At 37.7% G+C, this 21,057-nt stretch overlaps 1 protein-coding gene and 1 non-coding gene across 6 annotated transcripts in view; both read left to right on the top strand.

Annotated features, from left to right (window-relative positions):
• Positions 1–21,057, top strand: part of IFT80 (intraflagellar transport 80) — a 124,467-nt gene that overhangs the window by 68,580 nt on the left and 34,830 nt on the right. For all 5 annotated transcript variants that reach the window (XM_034998132.1, XM_034998165.1, XM_034998140.1 and 2 more), the window contains 2 exons: positions 15,523–15,641; positions 19,544–19,618. In XM_034998132.1, the coding sequence (XP_034854023.1) occupies positions 15,523–15,641; positions 19,544–19,618 (194 nt within the window). The remainder of the gene's footprint in view (positions 1–15,522; positions 15,642–19,543; positions 19,619–21,057) is intronic.
• Positions 9,636–9,745, top strand: LOC118007197. The gene has a single exon (XR_004678325.1). It is a non-coding gene; the product is annotated as a small nucleolar RNA SNORD22 (small nucleolar RNA).

The raw sequence follows: 21,057 nt of genomic DNA, 5'->3' as shown, positions 1-21,057 counted from the left end.
CTCACGATACAGAATATGGAATTATCTTCACTAATTATATATAAATCAAGTTTATAAAAATTCAGGCACATCAGAAATATTTTAACTATGCCATTAGTGACTTTTTCATGACCTAAGGTAAGATCCTGTCACTGATACAGAACTCGAGTGCCCACAGCTACTGTGGTTGTGGGGTTGAGGCAGGGATGGTAAAACTCGAAGCAGTTAGGGAATATGTGGATTCAGTTGGGGAAGGAGGGAAGAAGCTGTGACAAGTTAGATCTAACTCCTGGGGCTGACCCCATGGCAGGCCTAGCTTGCTAGTCACTGTCAGGGTTACATTATTTTATTTATTTATAATTGTAGAAGCTTATTTAACCTGATTAAAAAAATTTTTTTTTTCCTTTTAAGAATTACCTAAGGCAAGCCGAAGTGGGAAAATGCTAGGAAGTTCTTATTGTGAGTTAGGGAGAGAAAAACAGGTACTTTTAGAGTAAAATAAGACAGGAAGGTTGGAATGTGGCAATGGGAAGTGGGTGGAAATGTTCAGGTCTGAGAACTCCAGTGGGAGGGGTTATCTATGCAATTGTAAGCTTCTTAAGGGCACAGTACTATGTTTTACTCAAGCCCAGTGTCTTACATATGATAAATGTTCAACAAATATTTTAAAAGTTAGTTGACAAAAGGTAGGAGGAAGAGGCCAAAGACAGTGTACCAGTGGCAAACCCTCTGCCAGAGAAAAGGGAACTGTACCTTCTAACTCTTCTTCCTCTTGTCTGTATGAGTTGCCTCTGTCTTCATATTCAGAATTCAGAGTATCGTAATTATTTGGAAGCATATATCTTATAATTTCTAGGGTTATTCAAATATTCTTTAGCCTAAGTATCCAGATTTTTAAATTTGGATAATATGATCACTAGATTCATAATAATTAGGTACATTTTAGTTTTTCTTTGTTATGTTTACTTATTTTTAAATTTTTAAACTTTTTACTATGGAGAATTTAATACCTGCACAGAAGTAGACAGAATAGTATAATGAATCTCTAGGTACTCATCACCCAGCCCTAACAACCATCAACCCATGATCAAGCTGGCCCCACCCATGTCCATATCTTCCTCCTTCCCCAATTATTTTGAAGCCAATTCAGATATCACATTTTATCTGTAAAATGTTCAATATACAGCTAAAAGACAAGGACTCTTTTAACATAACCACAATACCGTTATTGTACCTTAAAAATAATAATTCCTTAATATTATCAAATATCCAGGAAGTATTCAAATTTTCAGTTGTTTCCTACATGTCACATTTTTTAAAGTTTGTTTGAATCAGGATCCAAAATGGTTTACATGTTGCAATTGGTTGACATGTCTTTTAAGTCTCTTAATCTATAGGTTTCCCTTCAATCTCTATTTTAACCCCCTGCGGTTTATTTGTTGAAGAAACCAAGTTGTTTGTCCAGCAGAGTTTCCCATAGTATGGACTTTACTGACTGTATCCCTTTGGTGTGGTTTGACATACTCCTCTGTCTTCCGTATTTACTGTAAATTAGTTTTTGGATCTAGATGTTATGTATAAATAGATATTTCATTAATTAACCTGGCAACGAAAACATTATTCATAGTATTGTATCTATGACAAAGAATGCATTGTGAGTTCTTTTTTTTTAAAGATTTTATTTATTCATTTGAGAAAGAGAGAGAAAGCAAGAGAGCACAAGCCAGGGGGAGGGGCAAAGGGAGAGGGAAAAGCAAACTCCCTGCTGAGCAGGGAGCCTGACGCAGGGCTCGATCCCAGGACCCCAAGATCATGACCTGAGCTGAAGGCAGACACTTAACCAACTGAGCACCCAGGCACCCTGCATTGTGAGTTCTAATCAATTGATTTGGGGACATGATTATTTTATTCAGATAGTATATGGGGAACTAGCTAATATAGTATTGCTAAAATAAATTCTAACCTTAATTTCAAAAATGCCCCAAGATGAGACTATATCTAGAAAGAGGAGTTTTTCTTTCATAATAAAAAGGAGTCATCCTAGAAATTAGAGGATTTTTACATGAGCTAAAATGAATAGTGGAGGTGCTTAAATGACTTACCTAATCCAAATTGTCTTTATAGTTAAAATAATGTTTGTAAATAATCTTCAAAGTTTTAGAACTAGAACACAATTTTAATTTTTTTAAAGGTGTTTTGTTTTATTCTCTCAGTGATTATAAAACATTTGCATTGCATTTTTGCTAAGTTGGGCCTATTCAGTGTTTTTTCTTAGAATACTTTCGTTCACACATTCAACAGATATTTATTGAGTGATCCCTACTTGCCAGGCATTGGGCTAGGCAATGGGAAATGTAGTTGTGATAAAAACAAATTTGGTCCCTGTTCTCACGGAACCTCCTAGATTAGTATGTTGAAAATCTCTCTCTCTCTTTTTTTTTTTTTCATAAATTCATCTCAAATTGATTTAAGGTAAACAATGAAGAAAGAAACTTATTTCTGTGTGTGAAGTCAAGAAATAGACTTGAGGCATTGTTAGATTCAGAGGCTTATTGTTAACAGGATTTCATCATTTCTCTTCTTTGATTTTCCTTTTCTCTGTATTGGCTTTATTTTTACAAAACCTCTCCCTCATTTATGGCCTTGATAGTTCCAGGCTTACATCTATCAACTTAAAGTCCAATAAGAAGAGTGCTTTACTCCCCACAATGATTTCAACAGAAGTCTCAGCATCAGGTCTCATGTGTCAAGTTTAGGTTGAGTGTATTTAGTTTGTCGGGGAGGATGAGTCAACCCCATCTAAACCTCTTGGTTACTGAGAATAATGGAGAGAATGGTTCCCCAAAGGAAAGCGAAGGCATGCTTACCAGAAAAAAGCATTTGATTCTGGGAAGACAAAAACCAGCATATATCCACTATGGTTTATCCTTTGGCTGTTTAGCGACCATACTGTACTAGTTATCTATTGTTGCTTAATAAATCACCCTAAAATTTAGTGGATTAATGTTTTAACATTTGTTATTTCTCAGTTTCTCTGGGTCAGGAATCCAGGCATGGTTTAGATAGGTTTTCTGGCTTGGAGTCTCTCACAAGGTTACAATCAAGGTGTTGGCCAGGGCTTTAGTCACACCTGAAGGCTCAACTGGGGAGGATTTGCTTCTAAGCTCGCTGACATAGTTGTGGACAGGATTCTGTTTATGATGATCTGCTGAACCGAGGGACTCAGTTTCTTGTTGACTGTTGACTGGAGACCAACTTCAGTTCCTTATATGTAGCCTTTCCAAAGGGTAGCTCACAACTTGGCAGCTTGCTTTATCAGAGCAAGCAAGTGAGAAGGGCCAGAGTGAGTGTGAGCAAGCCATAAGTAACAGTTTTTTATAATCTGAACTCGGAAGTGAAATCTCATCATTTTTACCATATTCTGTTCACTAAAAGCAAGCTGCTAGATCCGATGCACACAGAAGTGGAAAGACATAATACATGGATGTGAATAATAGGAGGTGGAGATCACTGAGAGCCACTTTACCAACCACTTTACGTAACTAATGCAGCTATTCTGTATGCAACTGAAAACAAGCCCATCCCTCCCTAAAAGAAGATAACTTAGACTCATCCACATATTCCATCCAGTTCTAGATCTCTGATTTGGAAAACTATAAATAAATGTGATTTTTACTTATTCTTCTCCCTCCCCCCCCGCCCATATTGCTAACCTACAGTGATGAAGGGAAAACAGGATGGCTGTGATGAAAACAATTTGGAAAAGAGGAGAGGGAAAACAACACACTGATTACCAGGTCCATAGCTAAAAGCCAGCTGGCCAGGAATATACCGAGAACTCTTTTTCTTTGCAGTAGAGTTAGTTGCTTGGTTAATTTGGCAACTCTGGTGTGCTTTTCTGGGAAGGTCTCCTACTTGGGAGAATTCCCTTTCTGGGGACTGTACATTAAGCAGCACTTAGTTTTCTTGTAAGGTGGGGCCATGGATTGTCATAGGGACTGAACAATCACTTTTTTTTGTTTGCCTGGTTTAGAGTTTCACAATTTCCTTAGAAACTTAGTAGACTGTTGGTTGGTTTGTGTTTTTTTTTTTTTTAAAGATTTTATTTATTTATTTGAGACAGAGAGAATGAGAGAGAGAGAGCACATGAGAGGGAGGAGGGTCAGAGGGAGAAGCAGGCTCCCTGCCGAGCAGGGAGCCCGATGCGGGACTCGATCCAGGGACTCCAGGATCATGATCTGAGCCAAAAGCAGTCGCTTAACCAACTGAGCCACCCAGGCGCCCGGTTTGTGTTTTATTAATTCAGAAACCAGAGATCACGTTGAGTCCAAATTGTTAAATATGGAGCTGGACCTGGAAGTTGCTACCTGGCAATAGGCTTTATTTTTACCTGTCTCCCTGGACCTCAGCTTTTCTGGGTACAGTAACCTGGAGTGGATGATTCTTTCTGAAAGAAATAGTTGATGTCTTTGTTAGGAAGAAATGCCTAGAAGGGAGAGAGTATTGGTGAAGGAGATGAAGCATTTCTTAGGTCTCCTCTTTACCTTTTTTGTCTCTCCTGCTACTCTCAGTTTAGCAAGGGGCACAGCTTTGGCTTTTAATAGTTGCCATAATTCAAGATTGAGTTTTAGTCACTCTATCTTTTGTAAAGATAAGAATTAATAATAGCGTGATTTTAAGGATTGAGATGATATATGTAAAACAAAAATAAATGATAAGTATTGCTATGATTATATCTATGATAGGATTAAATGAGTATTCTGGAAATGTGGAAGTCTAAATATTGTGGTCAGGTAGAAGTATTAGGTGATACAGATATCAAGAGGTTAATCTTGGAAGCACCCTAAATTGAACAGAGTAAATGGGTGCATTTTAAAATTGGACACAATGGCTGGGTGCCTGGGTGGCTCAGTCGTTAAGCGTCTGCCTTCGGCTCAGGTCATGATCCCAGGGTCCTGGGATCGAGTCCCACATCGGGCTCCCTGCTCGGCAGGAAGCCTGCTTCTCCCTCTCCCACTCCCCCTGCTTGTGTTCCTGCTCTCGCTATCTCTCTGTCAAATAAATAAATAAAATCTTTAAAAAAAAATAAAATAAAATAAAATTGAACACAATGGGGCACCTGGGTGGCTCAGTCGGTTGGGCGTCCGACTCTTGATTTTGCCTCAGGTCATGATCTCGGGGTTGTGGGATTGAGCCCCGCCTCAGACTCTGTGCTTGGGGTGTTGGGGGGGGCTCTGCTTGAGGATTCTCTCCCTCTCCCTCTGCCCCTCCCTTCTCTCTCAAATGAGTGAATAAATCTTTAAAAAAATAAAATTCACCACAGGACATTTCTGATGTGGGATTCACCATAGTTTTGAAATTATAACCACAATTGTCAGAGTGTGTTTAGTTTTGTTATTATGGCTGAGATGTTTTATTCCTTTTTAGTTCTAGTGTTCCATATTCACAAAAAAGGGAGTTCCCTCATGGGAAGCTTTAGGCAAATATGAATTTTAAGAAATCTCTCTATAATTGAATAATGGCAGAGACTTATACAATCGTACTGTTAAATATTGAATTTCCCCAACTTATATTAGCAGCCAGTTTGTTTCACTGTGTATCATGTTGCTATAAAGAAACTACCATGTAAGTTCCTTTAAAAACTTTCATTCCATTCCATTAGCTTTAAAATATTTTTAAGAGAGGATGGTATTTTGGGCCTTTAAAAAAGTCTCTGGGAGCCTAGATTTCTGGTGAGGTGGTATCATTAAGTTCACACTTGGAAGAAAGAGACGTATCTATGGCTCCAAAGAGATCAATAACATACGAAATATATGTATTTTTAAAAAGTCTTAGCTCAGGACTCCTGGGTGGCTCAGTTGGTTAGGCGTCTGCCTCTGGCTCAGGTCATGATCCCAGAATCCTGGGATCGAGGCCCACATCAGGCTCCTTGCTCAGCAGGGAGTCTGCTTCTCCCTCTCCCTCTGCCTGCCGCTCCCCCTGCTTGTGCCACCCCCTGCAAATAAATAAAATTTTAAAAAATAAAAATAAAATAAAAATAAGAAGACTTATCTGGACTCAAAAACAAGGTAACATCTCTGTGGAGCAGAAATGGAACAAAAATGGAGAGTGTGGAATGAAGTCCCTGACCTGCTGGACTCCTGGTTGAGAAGCCAGGGGGCAAAGGCAGTGCAGAGAGTGGCTCTGCTGGCTAATTGAACTAAAAGTACTTGAAGTGAGACGAGTGGCCTGATCTAGGTCTCTTTAAAATCAGAGCATGGGCATCTGTAAGATCGTTGTCTTCTCCCCTTCATGAAAGACCTCACAAAGATTTAAAGAGAGACTCGCAGAGTTGCCACCTGCTGCTCGGTTCTAGGGGACCCATTCACTTAGCCCTGGAGTTGTGTAGCATACAACGTGCAGCATCCTTCCATAGCTTTGCGGACACAACTCAGCCTTCTCACTGAAAGCACTCTTTGCATTTTTGTTTCAAGTAAAAATTGGCTGATTCCTGAGAGCAGTGTTGCTTCTACAGACTTCTCAAGTCAAGTCTTGTCAAGAAGACAAGAGAGACACAGTGAGAGAGGGAACACAAGCAGGGGGAGTAGGAGGGGGAGAAGCAGGCATCCCGCGGAGCAGGGAGCCCGATGTCGGGCTTGATCCCAGGACCCCGGGACCATGACCTGAGCCGAAGGCAGACACTTAACGACTGAGCCGCCCAGGCGCCCCTAAAAGATGAAACTGTTTATTTTAACATAACCATAGTAGCATTTCACATTTCTCTAGTTGTTTCCTAAATTATATCTTTCTATGATAACACGTCCCATTTCTCCAGTTATTTTCTAAATACATATTTATATAGTTGGTTTGTTTATGTCAGGAAACAAAGTTTCACATTGCATTTAGTTAATTTGTCTCCTCAGTGTTTTTTTTTTTAATTTTATTATGTTAGTTACCATATTATGTTTTGTTAGTCATTAGTTTGTTTTTTTTAAGATTTTATTTATTTATTTGAGAGAGAGAGAATGAGAGACAGAGAGCATGAGAGGGAGGAGGGTCAGAGGGAGAAGCAGACTCCCTGCCAAGCAGGGAGCCCGATGCGGGACTCGATCCTAGGACTCCAGGATCATGACCTGAGCCGAAGGCAGTCGCTTAACCAACTGAGCCACCCAGGTGCCCAGTCATTAGTTTTTGTTGTAGTGTTCCATGATTCATTGTTTGCATATAACACCCAGTACTCCATGCAGTACGTGCCCTTTTTAATACCCATCACCAGGTTAACCCATCCCCCCCCATAAAACCCTCAGTTTGTTTCTCAGAGTCCATAGTCTCTCATAGTTCATCTCTCCTCCTTATTTCCCCCCCCCTTCATTTTTCCCTTCCTACTATCTTCTTTTTTTAACATATAATGTATTATTTATTTCGGAGGTACAGGTCTGTGATTCATCAGTCTTAACACAATTCACAGCACTCACCATAGCACATACCCTCCTCAATGTCCATCACCCAGCCACCCCATCCCTCCCACCCCCCACCACTCCAGCAACCCTCAGTTTGTTTCCTGAGATTAAGAGTCTCTTATGGTTTGTCTCCTCTCTGGTTTCATCTTGTTTCATTTTTTCCTCTCTTCCCTATTCTCCTCCCTTCCCCTATGTTTCTCAAATTCCTCATATGAGTGAGATCATATGATACTTGTCTTTCTCTGATTGACTTATTTCACTTAGCATAATACCCTCTAGTTCCCCACCAACATCTGTCATTTCCTGACTTGTTAATTTTAGCCATTTTGACTGGTGTGAGGTGGTATCTCATTGAGGTTTTGATTTGGATTTCCCTCATGCCGAGCGATGTTGAGCACTTTTTCATGTGTCTGTTGGCCATTTGGATGTCTTTTTTGCAGAAATGTCTGTTCATGTCTTCTGCCCATTTCTTGATTGGATTATTTGTTCTTTGAGTGTTGAGTTTGAGAAGTTCTTTATAGATTTTGGATACTAGCCCTTTATCTGATATGTCATTTGCAAATATCTTCTCCCCTTCTGTCGGTTGTTTTTTGGTTTTGTTGACTGTTTCCTTTGCTGTGCAAAAGCTTTTTATCTTGTTGAAGTCCCAATAGTTCATTTTTGCCCTTGCTTCCCTTGCCTTTGGCAATGTGTCTAGGAAGAAGTTGCTGCGCTGAGGTTGAAGAGGTTGCTGCCTGTGTTCTCCTCTAGGATTTTGATGGATTCCTGTCTCACATTGAGGTCTTTCATCCATTTTGAGTCTATTTTTGTGTGTGGTGTAAGGAAATGGTCCAGTTTCATTCTTCTGCATGTGGCTGTCCAATTTTCCCAACACCATTTGTTGAAGAGACTATCTTTTTTCCATTGGACATTCTTTCCTGCTTTGTCAAAGATTAGTTGACCATAGAGTTGAGGGTCCATTTCTGGGCTCTCTATTCTTTTCCATTGATCTATGGGTCTGTTTTTGTGCCAGTACCATACTGTCTTGATGATTACTGCTTTGTAACAGAGCTTGAAGTCTGGAATTGTGATGTCACCAGCTTTACTTTTCTTTTTCAACATTCCTCTGGCTATTCGGGGTCTTTTCTGGTTCCATACAAATTTTAGGATTATCTGTTCTATTTATTTGAAAAAAGTGGATGGTATTTTGATAGGGATTGCATTAAATGTGTAGATTGCTCTAGGTAGCATAGACATTTTCACAATATTTGGTCTTCCAATCCATGAGCATGGAACATTTTTCCATTTCTTTGTGTCTTCCTCCATTTCTTTCATGAGTATTCTATAGTTTTCTGAGTACAGATTCTTTGCCTCTTTGGTTAGATTTATTCCTAGGTATCTTATGGTTTTGGGTGCAATTGTAAATGGGATGGACTCCTTAATTTCTCTTTCTTCTGTCTTGTTGGTGGTGTATAGAAATGCAACTGATTTCTGTGGGTTGATTTTATATCCTGCCACTTTACTGAATTCCTGTATGAGTTCTAGCAGTTTTGGGATGGAGTCTTTTGGGTTTTCCCCATAAAGTATCATATCATCTGCAAAGAGTGAGAGTTTGACTACTTCTTTGCCGATTCAGATGCCTTTTATTTCTTTTTGTTGTCTGATTGCTGAGGCTAGGACTTCTAGTACACTGTTGAATAGCAGTGGTGATAGTGGACATCCCTGCTGTGTTCCTGACCTTAGGGGAAAAGGTCTTAGTTTTTCCCATTGAGAATGATATTCGCTGTGGGTTTTTCATAGATGGCTTTTATGATATTGAGGTATGTACCCTCCCTATCCCTACACTCTGAAGAGTTTTAATCAAGAAAGGATGCTATACTTTGTCAAATGCTTTTTCTGCATCTGTTGAGAAGATCATATGGTTCTTGTTCTTTCTTTTATTAATGTATTGTATCACATTGACTGATGTGCAGATGTTGAACCAACCTTGCAGCCCAGGAATAAATCCCAGTTGGTTGTGGTGAATAATCCTTTTAATGTGATGATGGATCCTATTGACTAGTATTTTGGTGAGAATTTTTACATCCATGTTCATCAGGGATATTGGTCTGTAATTCTCCTTTGTGATGGGATCTTTGTCTGGTTTTGGGATCAAGGTAATGCTGGCCTCATAAAATGAGTTTGGAAGTTTTCCTTCCATATCTATTTTTTGGAACAGTTTCAGAAGAATAGGTATTATCCCAGTGAAGAAACAGTCAGATGTCTTACCTCCTATCCTAGTCCCAGAGCCTGTAAAGAAGAATAGGTATTATTTCTTCTTTAAATGTTTGGTAGAATTCCCCTGGGAAGCCATTTGGCCCTGGGCTCTTGTTTGTTAGGAGATTTTTGATTACTGCTTCAATTTCCTTACTGGCTGTGGGTCTGTTCAGGTTTTCTGTTTCTTCCTGGTTCAGTTTTGGTAGTTTATATGTCTCTAGGAATGCATCCATTTCTTCCAGATTGTCTAATTTGCTGGCATATAGGTTGCTCATAATATGTTCTTATAATTGTTTGTATTCCTTTGGTGTTGGTTGTGATCTCTCTTCTTTCATTCATGATTTTATTTATTTGGGTCATTTCTCTTTTCTTTTGGTAAGTCTGGCCAAGGGTTTATCAATCTTACTAATTTTTTCAAAGAACCAGCTCCTAGTTTCATTGATCTGTTCTACTGTTCTTTTGGTTTCTATTTCATTGATTTCTCCTCTGATCTTTATTATTTCTCTTCTCCTGCTGGGTTTAGGCTTTATTTGCTGTTCTTTCTCCAGCTCCTTTAGGTGTAGGGTTAGGTTGTGTATTTCGGACCTTTCTTGTTTCTTGAGAAAGGCTTGTATTGCTATATACTTTCCTCTTCGGACAGCCTTTGCTGCATCCCAAAGATTTTGAACAGTTGTGTTTTCATTTTCATTGGTTTCCATGAAGTTTTAAAATTCTTCTTTAATTTTCTTGTTGACCCATTCATTCTTTAGTAGGATGCTCTTTAACCTCCATGTATTTGAGTTCTTTCCAACTTTCCTCTTGTGATTGAGTTCTAGTTTCAAAGCATTGTGGTCCAAAAATATGCAGGGAACGATCCCAATCTTTTGGTACTAGTTGAGACCTGATTTGTGACCTAGGATGTGATCTATTCTGGCGAATGTTCCATGGGCACTAGAGAAGAATGTGTATTCTGTTGCTTTGGGATGGAATGTTCTGAATATATCTCTGAAGTCCATTTGGTCCAGTGTGTCATTTAAAGTCTTTATTTCCTTGTTGATCTTTTGCTTAGATGATCTGTCCATTTCAGTGAGGGGGGTGTTAAAGTCCCCTACTATTATTGTACTGTGTTTCTTTGATTTTGTTATTAATTGGCTGCTCCCATGTTAGGGGCATAGATATTTACAATTGTTACATCTTCTTGTTGGATAGACCCTTTAAGTAGGATATAGTGTCCTTCCTCATCTCTTATTATAGTCTTTGGTTTAAAATCTAATTTCTCTGATATAAGGATTGCCACACCAGCTTTCCTTTGATGTCCATTAGCATGTTAAATTGTTTTCCACCCCGTCACTTTCAACTGGAGGTGTCTTTGGGTCTAAAATGAGTCTCTTGCAGGCAGCATATTGTTGGGTCTTGTTTTTTCATCCGATCTGATAGCCTGTGTCTTTTGATTGGGGCATTTAACCCATTTACATTCCAGGGTAACTATTGAAAGATATGAATTTAGTGCCATAGTATTGCCATAGTATTGCCTACAGTACACCTTACATAGTATTGTAAGGTGACTGTTACTGTATATTGTCTCTAGTCCTTTCTGGTTTATGTTACTTTTAGGCTCTCTCTTTGCTTAGAGGACCCTTTTTCAATATTTCTTGTAGGGCTGGCTTGGTGTTTGCAAATTCTTTTAACGTTTTTTTTTTTTTTTAGATTTTTTAAAAGATTTTTAAAGATTTTATTTATTTATTTATTTGACAGAGAGAAATATTAGACAGCCAGAGAGGGAACACAAGCAGGGGGAGTGGGCAGAGGGAGAAGCAGGCTTCCTGCTGAGCAGGGAGCCCGTTGCAGGGCTCGATCCCAGAACCCTGGGATCATGACCTGAGCCAAAGGCAGACAATTAACAACTGAGCCACCCAGGCACCCCTGCAAATTCTTTTAGTTTTTGTTTGTCCTGGAAGCTTTTTATCTCTCCTTCTATTTTCAATGACAGCCTAGCTGGATATAGTGTTCTTGGCTGCATATTTTTCTTGTTTAGTGCTCTGAATATATCATGCCAGTCCTTTCTGGCCTGCCAGGTCTCTGTGGATAGGTCTGCTGCCAATCTAATGTTTCTACCATTCTCTTCAGTCTTTTTAAATCTGAAATAATTTCTTCTCTTTATTTGCTTAAGAAACCAGGTGGTTTGTTCTGCTGAATTTTTCACATTTTCCCGTTTGCATCCTTATGGGATAAGATTCGATTTAACATGTTCATCTAGCCCCGGTATTTCCTGTAGACTGGTTATTAGATTTAGAGCCTTGATAAGTATAAAGAACACTTTGTAAGTAATGCTATGGACTTCCTATTGCATCACATCAAGAGACAACATATATCTGCTTATCTCTCTTTTAGTGATGTTATGGTTAATCAATATGCTTAGGTATTGTAAGTCTTGATTCATCAATCATAAAAAAAAAAGTCTGAAGAGCTCATTAGGCTTTTACTTTAATATTTTTAGCAGCCATTGATAATACTTGTCTAGAACCATGTTTCATTGGGATTTGCAAAATGGTAATCTTGTAATTCTACCATTCCTTCTGCATTTATTAGCTAAAGTTCTTCCATAAGACACTGCCTTTTCAACCATTTGGTTACTCTGAGGTGAAACAGTTCTGAACTATTTTCTATATTTACCAATTTTCAAATAATGAGTTGATTTCCCCATGAGTGTTGTTGTCATTGATGATGATGTAATCATTATAAACTTGCAGATTTTAAAATTTTTGATGTGTTTCAATCCATTGCAGTTATTATTCTTTTCAATGCTCAAATGGTCCCATCTTTGGCCTATTTATCTGTCTATTTATCTATCTATCTATCTATCTATCTATCTATCTATCTTACATATATATATATATACATACAAACATATATATTAAACTATATCCCACAATATAGTTTAAAATAACAACATCAGGGCGCCTGGGTGGCTCAGATGGTTAAGTGTCTGCCTTCAGCTCAGGTCATGATCCCAGGGTCCTGGGATCGAGTCCCGCGTCAGACTCCCTGCTCAGCGGGGGCCTGCTTTTCCCCCTCCCTTTGCTTCTCCCCCTGCTCACATTCTCTCTTTCTCTCTCTGTATCTCTGTGTCTCGAATGAATAAATTAAAAAAAACCTTAAAAAAATAAAATAAAATAACATTAATATTATTCTGATAATATGTTATGAATACTGTTTTAGATTTCTTGTTTTGCTTCTTTAACATAAACAAATCCATATATCACAGGCAGGGCCCACCCCCAACTCCTCAGGACTCCTGTTATTTCTGTGCTTAGCAAGCGCCCCAGAAGCTGCCCCATCTCAGGGTCATGAGGGACAGCAAGATGGCGTCTGCTGGCAGGGTCGTTCAGGTAGTCAAGCCACATATTCTATTAGTATGGGATTCTTTTTTTTTTTTTTTTTTTTTAAGATTTTATTTATTTATTTTATTAGAGAGCGAGCGAGAAACAGCATGAGAGGAGAGGGTCAGAGGGAGAAGCAGACTCCCCGCCGAGCAGGGAGCCCGATGCGGGACTCGATCCCGGGACTCCAGGATCATGACCTGAGCCGAAGGCAGTCGCCTAACCAACTGAGCCACCCAGGCGCCCTAGTATGGGATTCTGACAGAAGAGACAATTCCTAAACCCAGTGTATCAGAAGTTTTCAGATCAGCAGGACTATCCTCTCACTCTTCTTTAATTTCACAGCATTTTTTTTTTTTAAGATTTTATTTATTTATTTGAGAGAGAGAGAGAGAGCACAAGCAGGGGGAGTGGAAGGCAGAGGGAGAAGCAGGCTCACCGAGCAGGGAGCCTGATGCGAGGCTCAATCCCAGGACCCTGGGATCATGACCTGAGCCGAAGGCAGACGCTTAATGAGTGAGCCCCCCAGGCGCCCTAGTTTCACAGCATTCTAAGGGAAGTAAATCACCAGATTTGCTGATGCATCAGGGTCCACTGGACACTGCAGAAATAATAAAAATATTACCTCAGAAATACAGAAGGAAACTTGTATCTCAAAACTTGTATCTCAAGAAGAAATTGAATTTATCCAATGTGGAGGTCCGGAATAATCACTGACAGTATGGCTGCTGTTTGTCATCAGAGAAAAGAATGGTCTTTACAATAAAGGACTTATAAAGTGGCACATGAGAAATTATACAGTAAACAACATGAATAAATATTCTGTTAAAAAAATGAAATATAGAAAATTTAGATGGATACTTGTTATCTCCCAATATATGTATCTTAGTCAGCCTCTCCATAAGCTTACCTAATTGTTTATATACTGATTAAAGTATACACTTAAAAAAAACAAATCCAGGGGCGCCTGGGTGGCTCAGTTGTTAAGCGTCTGCCTTCGGCTCAGGTCATGATCCCGGGGTCCTGGGATCGAGCCCCACCTCGGGCTCCCTGCTCCGTAGGAAGCCTGCTTCTCCCTCTCCCACTCCCCCTGCTTGTGTTCCCTCTCTTGCTGTGTCTTTTTCTGTCAAATAAATAAAATCTTTAAAAAAAAACCAAAAACAAATCCATATATCTTCATATCCTTCCTTTTATTAGATAAAAGGTATTAGACTAGACACATTGTTTTACATCTTGCATTTTTCACCTTACACTATATCCTAGAGATCACTCTATAGATCTTATTTCTTTTTAGAGCTGTATAGTATTCTACTTTGTGAATATACCATAGTTTATTCAGTCTATCACTTATTGATAGACATTTGGGCTGTTTCCAGTCTTTTCCTATTACCAATAGAGCTGTATATAGTAACAACCTTTCATGTGTGTGTTATTTCATGATTTTGCTTATTTATCTTTGTGATAGAATTCTACAAGTAAGATTGCTGGGTCAAGGAATATATGTATATGTAATTTTGCTATCTCCATCATGGTGGTAGTTTCGTGGAGATGGGAGTTGAAGAGCAGATAATAAAAATGTAATATGCCTTATAGGTATAAGTGCTTTGAAGAAGTACCTTAAAGAAGTTTGTCTTTCTCTTTTTATCTCCGTACCCTTTCTACAATTGCCACATTATATTTAGAAAGATGCTAACATTTTGAGGGGAATTTAAAGAAATGCTAAGTTCTAGGTACAATTAATCTCTTTTTCTCTACTTTCACCTCTTACTACAATGTCCTACCCATCTGGTATTGACAAGAGATTAGATAAATTTAACTTGCTCAACATTTTTCTTAATTTGTTGCAGATTGTCCGTCAACTTAAGGTTGTTAGCAGATACTGCCAAGTGTTAAAATCCTTGCTAGCTTTATTCTGCTACTTTTGTAACAGTTTGACTATCATAAGTAAAATTTTTATTTGTTAGTTAGTACTTAGCTTCCTTATATATTATCTCTATGTAATGGTAGTATTTGTGCCCCTCTGTGCAGCTTGACTTCTTCACAGTTGGTGTCTTTACTAATACCTCCCACTCCATTTTGATTTTTTAAATTATTACATCTCTTTTTTTTAGAACTTAAATTTTAAAGTAAAACCTAGCCCTAAAAAGAGATATTCTTACTGTCTGGGCAGAAATCATATAGTCTCTTTCCAACTCCAATATACCATATATATTTTTTACTATATCTCAATGTTATAGCATTTTTCACCTATTTCTCCATTGTTACATCATTGAGATTGGCTTTCAGGTTAGAAATCTACATTTCTAAGTTTTTTTTGTGTCTTTCTTTTGTTGGTTGATTTTTATACCCAAATATGTCATCTTATGCCCAGTTCCTACTGAATTTTTTTTATATGAGTAGGTAATCCAGAGTGCATTGAATTTTATGCTTCAAAATCTTGCTAACTTACCTAATTAAAATTCTGATGTATTTTAATGTTGTTTTTTGGTGTTTCCTTTTTCCTTGTTTAGGTTCGTAATGTTCTTAATGATGCAGTGGATTTACTGGAATTCCGTGATAGAGTCATTAAAGCATCTTTGAACTATGCACACTTAGTTGTTTCAACGTCTCTTCAATGTTATGTGTTCTCGTAAGCATCTTGGCATTTCTTAAAAATTCAAAGTTTTGTCTATGATGAGGAAATCTATTTTCAAGCTTTCCTATCAACATGGTTTGGTTCTAAATTTAATTTTCTTAAAACCTCACTTATCCTGAACTTACTCCCAACCAAAAAGTGATTTAAAAATGAGGTATAAGCAGTGAAAATAAATCTAATAAAGTTTGTGCATCAGAAGTTAATAATCATTTTTATAATAGAAAATACTTTCTCTGAGATAGTGTTTACTCTTACTTTCCTCACAGTCCCAAGGAATTTAGTGTAACTTGATTTCAAAGCCCAGAGGAGCAGCTGATAAATGATGGGAAAAGGACCCATCTCACCACTGGAAGAGAGAGGACAGCTAGCAGCCTGACAACAGGCTGAAAGATGTTCAGTAAGGACACAAGGAGGTATTCAGGCTTAGTGTTATAGCCTAGGGTAATCATGGCTGTTCATATTGAAAATCCAGAGTTGCCCATAAATAATGAAAGAAAATATGTTCAATCTATTTTGTGTTAGAAAGCAGGGAATAATTCAGTACATCCAAGAAACTTGTGCCTAAAACAAATATACTTGGTATTTTCCAAAGTGTAACTCAATATCTGCTGATAAATGTTGAACTGGCTTTTTGGAAACAAACAAACCAACCTGATTTGCAGTGTTTGCCTATTTCTATAACGTAAATACTTCTACCAAGGCTGATTTCAAGATACCAATATGATGTCACTGAAGGCAGAATTGAAAAGAGATGCACAGTAGCAAGCCATTATATAGAATTGCCATCATATAGATATAACAGATGTAAATAATCTCAAGTGCATAGATAATAGTAAAAGGTAGTAAAATCATCTGGAAGTAATAGGTTTGGAGTACTTACTGTCTTTGTTTTGAATATAATTTGCTTAATTATAAGTTTATATAATTTAATTTTAAAAAATACCTCTATTTGACAGTTGGCCTGCAAAACTCCTGAAAATATACCACTTGGTACAAGCTGGCTCTAAGCATGCCACCAGTTGACTTCTCAACTATCCAGGAAACTCAAGTAACCACGATGTTACTTTCAAGAGTTGTGAACAGTTAACGATTGTTTTTTATATTCTGTGCTTATCTTTATAAAATCATGTGGTTATAGTTTAATCATTGAATATAAAATTGAAGATAAGGACTATATGTGTCTTATTCACAATTGTACACCCAGTACCCAGCACCGTGTTCAACATGTAGTAGGTACTTAATAAAAAAAAATTCTTGGATGAATAAATGAATCAAAAAATAAAGTATAGTGGTATCTTGGATTCCTAAGCCCAGTAATACACAGCACAAAGATATCCAATTTGATTAACAGTAACATTTATTACAACTATATATTAAAAATTCTCACTCACTATGTATAAATCTGCTACTAATCAGAATCTGCAACTTAGGACAGCAACCAAGAATTAAATGGGAGAAGCAGAGAAGAGAGGGGACAAAGAAACAGGTAGCTCAATTTAACTGAAATTTTTTTCTTACATGAAGGAGAAGGAGCAACAGTAAGACTCTGGGAAAAGTCAAGAAAGATACCCAGTTACACAGTTGCTATATAGGGGAGGGATTATAGAATGTGAAGAAATTTCACAATCACTTAGTACACATAGTCATTTGAATAATTAATTTTCATGGACTTGAGAAAAAATAGAGAAGATCTCTTCAATTTCGGGTTTGTTTGAAGAAAGGTAGGGCTCTTAACCACCCCAAGTGATGGGTTTGTTCTGCTAGTTTTAGTGGCAATGACATACTTGAATCCACAGGATTAGTATCGTGTTACTTGTATTAGAGAGGTTGCTTTTTAAAATACTCAAAAGTTTAGCAGCTGTGATTTAATTTTGTCACTCTACTTTTCACATACTAGTTAATATGTGGCAAAATATAAGATTGCTTTTCTTCTTTTCTGGTTTAGTCTTGCCTCCCCTCTCTTGTCAAGACATTTATTAAAGTACAAAATATTTATTAAAGTGAAATACCAGGGAGCAATAGTGGGAATGAGGTAGTGCTGAGACCTATTTTCACCAAAATATATTTCATTAAATTAAAAAACCTAGTGTTTTTATTTTCTTTATTTATGTATTAAAGATTTTATTTTTAAGTAATCTCTACACCCAACGTGGGGCTCAAACTCACAGCTCCGAGATCAAGTCGCATCCTCTACTGACTGAGCCAGCCAGAGGCCCCAAAAAACCTACTAGTATTTTAGATAACAACAACTATCGTTTATCGAGCACTATTATACTGTCTGTTATGGTCCTGGTCTAATTTACCCTGTGTGTTGAGTATTATTATTCCCATTTTACAAGAGGAAGAAACTAAAGGACACACAGAGTATTTAAGTAATTCACCCTAGGTCAAATTACTAAACTGCCTTACTAAAGGAAGAGCTGGGGTTTGACTCTTAGTTCTTAATAGCTGATACCCCTATTTTAGTAATAAAAATATAATTTTTAAAACAAGCATGTAAGCAATATAGTGGTTTATATGAAAAGTTCCAGAAAAAGTAAAAAATACATAAGTATTCTATGTTAAATTTTCATTTGATTTTTCAAATAATTGTATAGAAAAATACCTTTGCTCTATTCACCAATGTGGTTTAGGGAGTTTATATTTACATGGCAGGTATATATATCCCAGTAGTCATAAATATCAGATGTTTTGCAAGGGGACATTTAAAAAACCTCACAATCACTATTCTTATCAAAGAATGAAGGTTAATCCAGTGACTACATAAATGAAGCATGCTATGATATCTTTTCTAAAGTATAAAGCACATATCTTTATCATACCTGTGAACACCAGGCTTACTAATTATTAGTATTTTATTCATTGTTTCGCTTTGTGCGTGCATTTACTTATTGAAGCGGGTGCCAGACTCTTTGCATTAGCCAGTATTAATTTCCCACCAGTATGCCCACTTACTGCATCCTTCCCCTTCCTGCACTTTCTGGATCTGAATATGAGATTTAATCTGATTTAAAGAATTGGTTTCATGAAAATAATTGAGAGGAATTCAGAATACTTAAGAGTAATAAAACATTTTAAACTGAAACTTTGATGATTTGAGGTGGGTTTTCAGTTTGTAAATGTTCTCTCCCTCTTTCCTGTCTTTGAATCATATTACACTATAGAAACCAAAAGAGTTATTTGTTCATTTATTTATCCGTTTATTCAATAAGCATGGTCATAACTTACATTTACGTAGTATTTTACAGTTTACAGAATGCTTCACAGAAATCTTCATTTGGACTAACAGTAACATTGGGAGACCTGTAGGAAAAATGCTCATGTTCATAACATTATTGTTATTATAGTTTCTGTTTGTTCAGTATCTCCTATATAAGAGGCAGTTAGCTAGACACTTTAGGTGAGTCGCCATTATCTCCATTTTACAAGTAAAGAAACTGATGCTTAGGAGGTTAAGCTTATTAAGATCATATGGTCGACAGGTGGTGAAACCAGATCGCTAATCCTTGGCTAGCCAAAAATGTGTCCTTTCTTTACCAAGTCATACTGCTACTATTTATCAGATGAGAAACATAAGATGACTTGCCCAAATCACAGAGCTAATAAATGACAGAACTTGCACTTAGGATTCCTCAATTCACATATTGTGATACCTAGAATAAACATTTGTTGAACGTTTACTATTAAATACTTATTACTTACACAGAGTTTGATTTCTGCTCAGGGATACAGACATGTAAGTAAATGATTTCAGAACAATGTGCCTAGTGCTATGATAGAAATATATACAGTTATGGTGAAACTGATGACAGTATTTATAATGAATACTTATCTATTTATTAAAAAGTATTTGGTATTTTGAATGTTAATAAATATCCATTTTATTTATCTTTTAGTACGAAGAACTGGAATACACCACTTATATTTGATCTTAAAGAAGGAACTGTTAGTTTAATTCTGCAGGCAGAAAGGTATGTGTTTATCATGTTTGACTATTGAATAGGGGGTTAAAATATTTCAGATTGCAGTAAAGCACTCTTTTTTTTCAAGATTTTATTTATTTATTTGAGAGAGAGAGAGAATGAGAGAGAGAGCACATGAGAGGGGGGAGGGTCAGAGGGAGAAGCAGACTCCCTGCCAAGCAAGGAGCCCAATGCGGAACTCGATCCAGGGACTCCAGGATCATGACCTGAGTGGAAGGCAGTTGCTTAACTAACTGAGCCACCCAGGCGCCCTGCAGTAAAGCACTCTTTAAAGCATGCCACTTACAGAATGGTACATTAGTCATTTGGAATCAATCTGTTTCTATTTATTTTTTTTTAAGGTTTTATTTATTCCTTTGACAGAAAGAGAGCACAAGCAGGGTGTGGGAGAGGGAGGAGCAGGCTCCCCACTGAGCAGGGAGCCCAATGCGGGGCTTGATTCCAGGACCCTGGGATCATGACCTGAGCCGAAGGCAGTTGCTTAACCAACTGAGCCACCCAGGCGCCCCTGTTTCTATTCATTTTAAAGGAAAAAAGTAAGAATAAGCTATTAGGTCAATGGTTCTGAAGCTTGTTGGTCTCAGAATTTCTCTACCTTCTTTTTTTTTTTTTTAAGTAGGTACATGTCCAGAGTGGAGCCCAATGCAGAGCTTGAACTCATGACCCTGAGATCAAGACCTGAGCTGAGATCCAGAGTCGGATGCTTAACTGACTGAGCCACCAAGGCACCCCTCTCTACACTCTTAAAAAGTTCTTGAGGGTTATATATAGATTATATGTCTCAGCATTTACTATACTAAAAATTTAAATCGAGAAATATAAAAGGTATTAATTTATTAAGAATGATGAGACTAAATTTATTATAAGTAAATATCAAAGTAATGATCTGAGAGAATGAGAGGGGTTGGGGCACCTGGGTGGCTCAGTCAGTTAAGCTTCTGACTTCAGCTCAGGTCATGATCTCAGGGCTCTGGGATCAAGCCCCAGGTTGGGCCCTGCACTCAGTGGGGAGTCTGCTTCTCCCTCTCCTTCTGTCCCTCCCCCATCTCATGTCCCCTTCTCTCTCTCTCTCCAATAAATAAAATCTTAAAAAAAAAAAAAAGAAAGAAACGGGGGAGTTACTATGAGATCGTTGTGACCTCAGGGCCCTTATTTTTTATTCTGTTCTGTTCTTGTCTTTGGTTTTAAATATTTGAAACACATTGATTTTAGGAGCCATTGCGTGGCTGTGACCTGAAGTTTGAAAAATAATATTCTTTACCCACGCCTTCAGTGTATACAGGACGATGAAACTCCAGGCCAACAAACTGGAGTAAAGTGGGAATAGCTATTCCTCAAGAACCCACACTTTTCCATAAAAACTATCATCAGTCTATCAAGTACAGTGATATCCTACTGAATCAGAGGTCAGTCTTAGAAAACTACAA

Source organism: Mirounga leonina, unplaced genomic scaffold (genome assembly GCF_011800145.1).
Source record: "Mirounga leonina isolate KUSES-001 unplaced genomic scaffold, KU_Mleo_1.0 Mir_115, whole genome shotgun sequence".
Taxonomy (NCBI): Eukaryota; Metazoa; Chordata; class Mammalia; order Carnivora; family Phocidae; genus Mirounga; species Mirounga leonina.
This window is presented reverse-complemented; position numbering and strand designations above follow the sequence as displayed.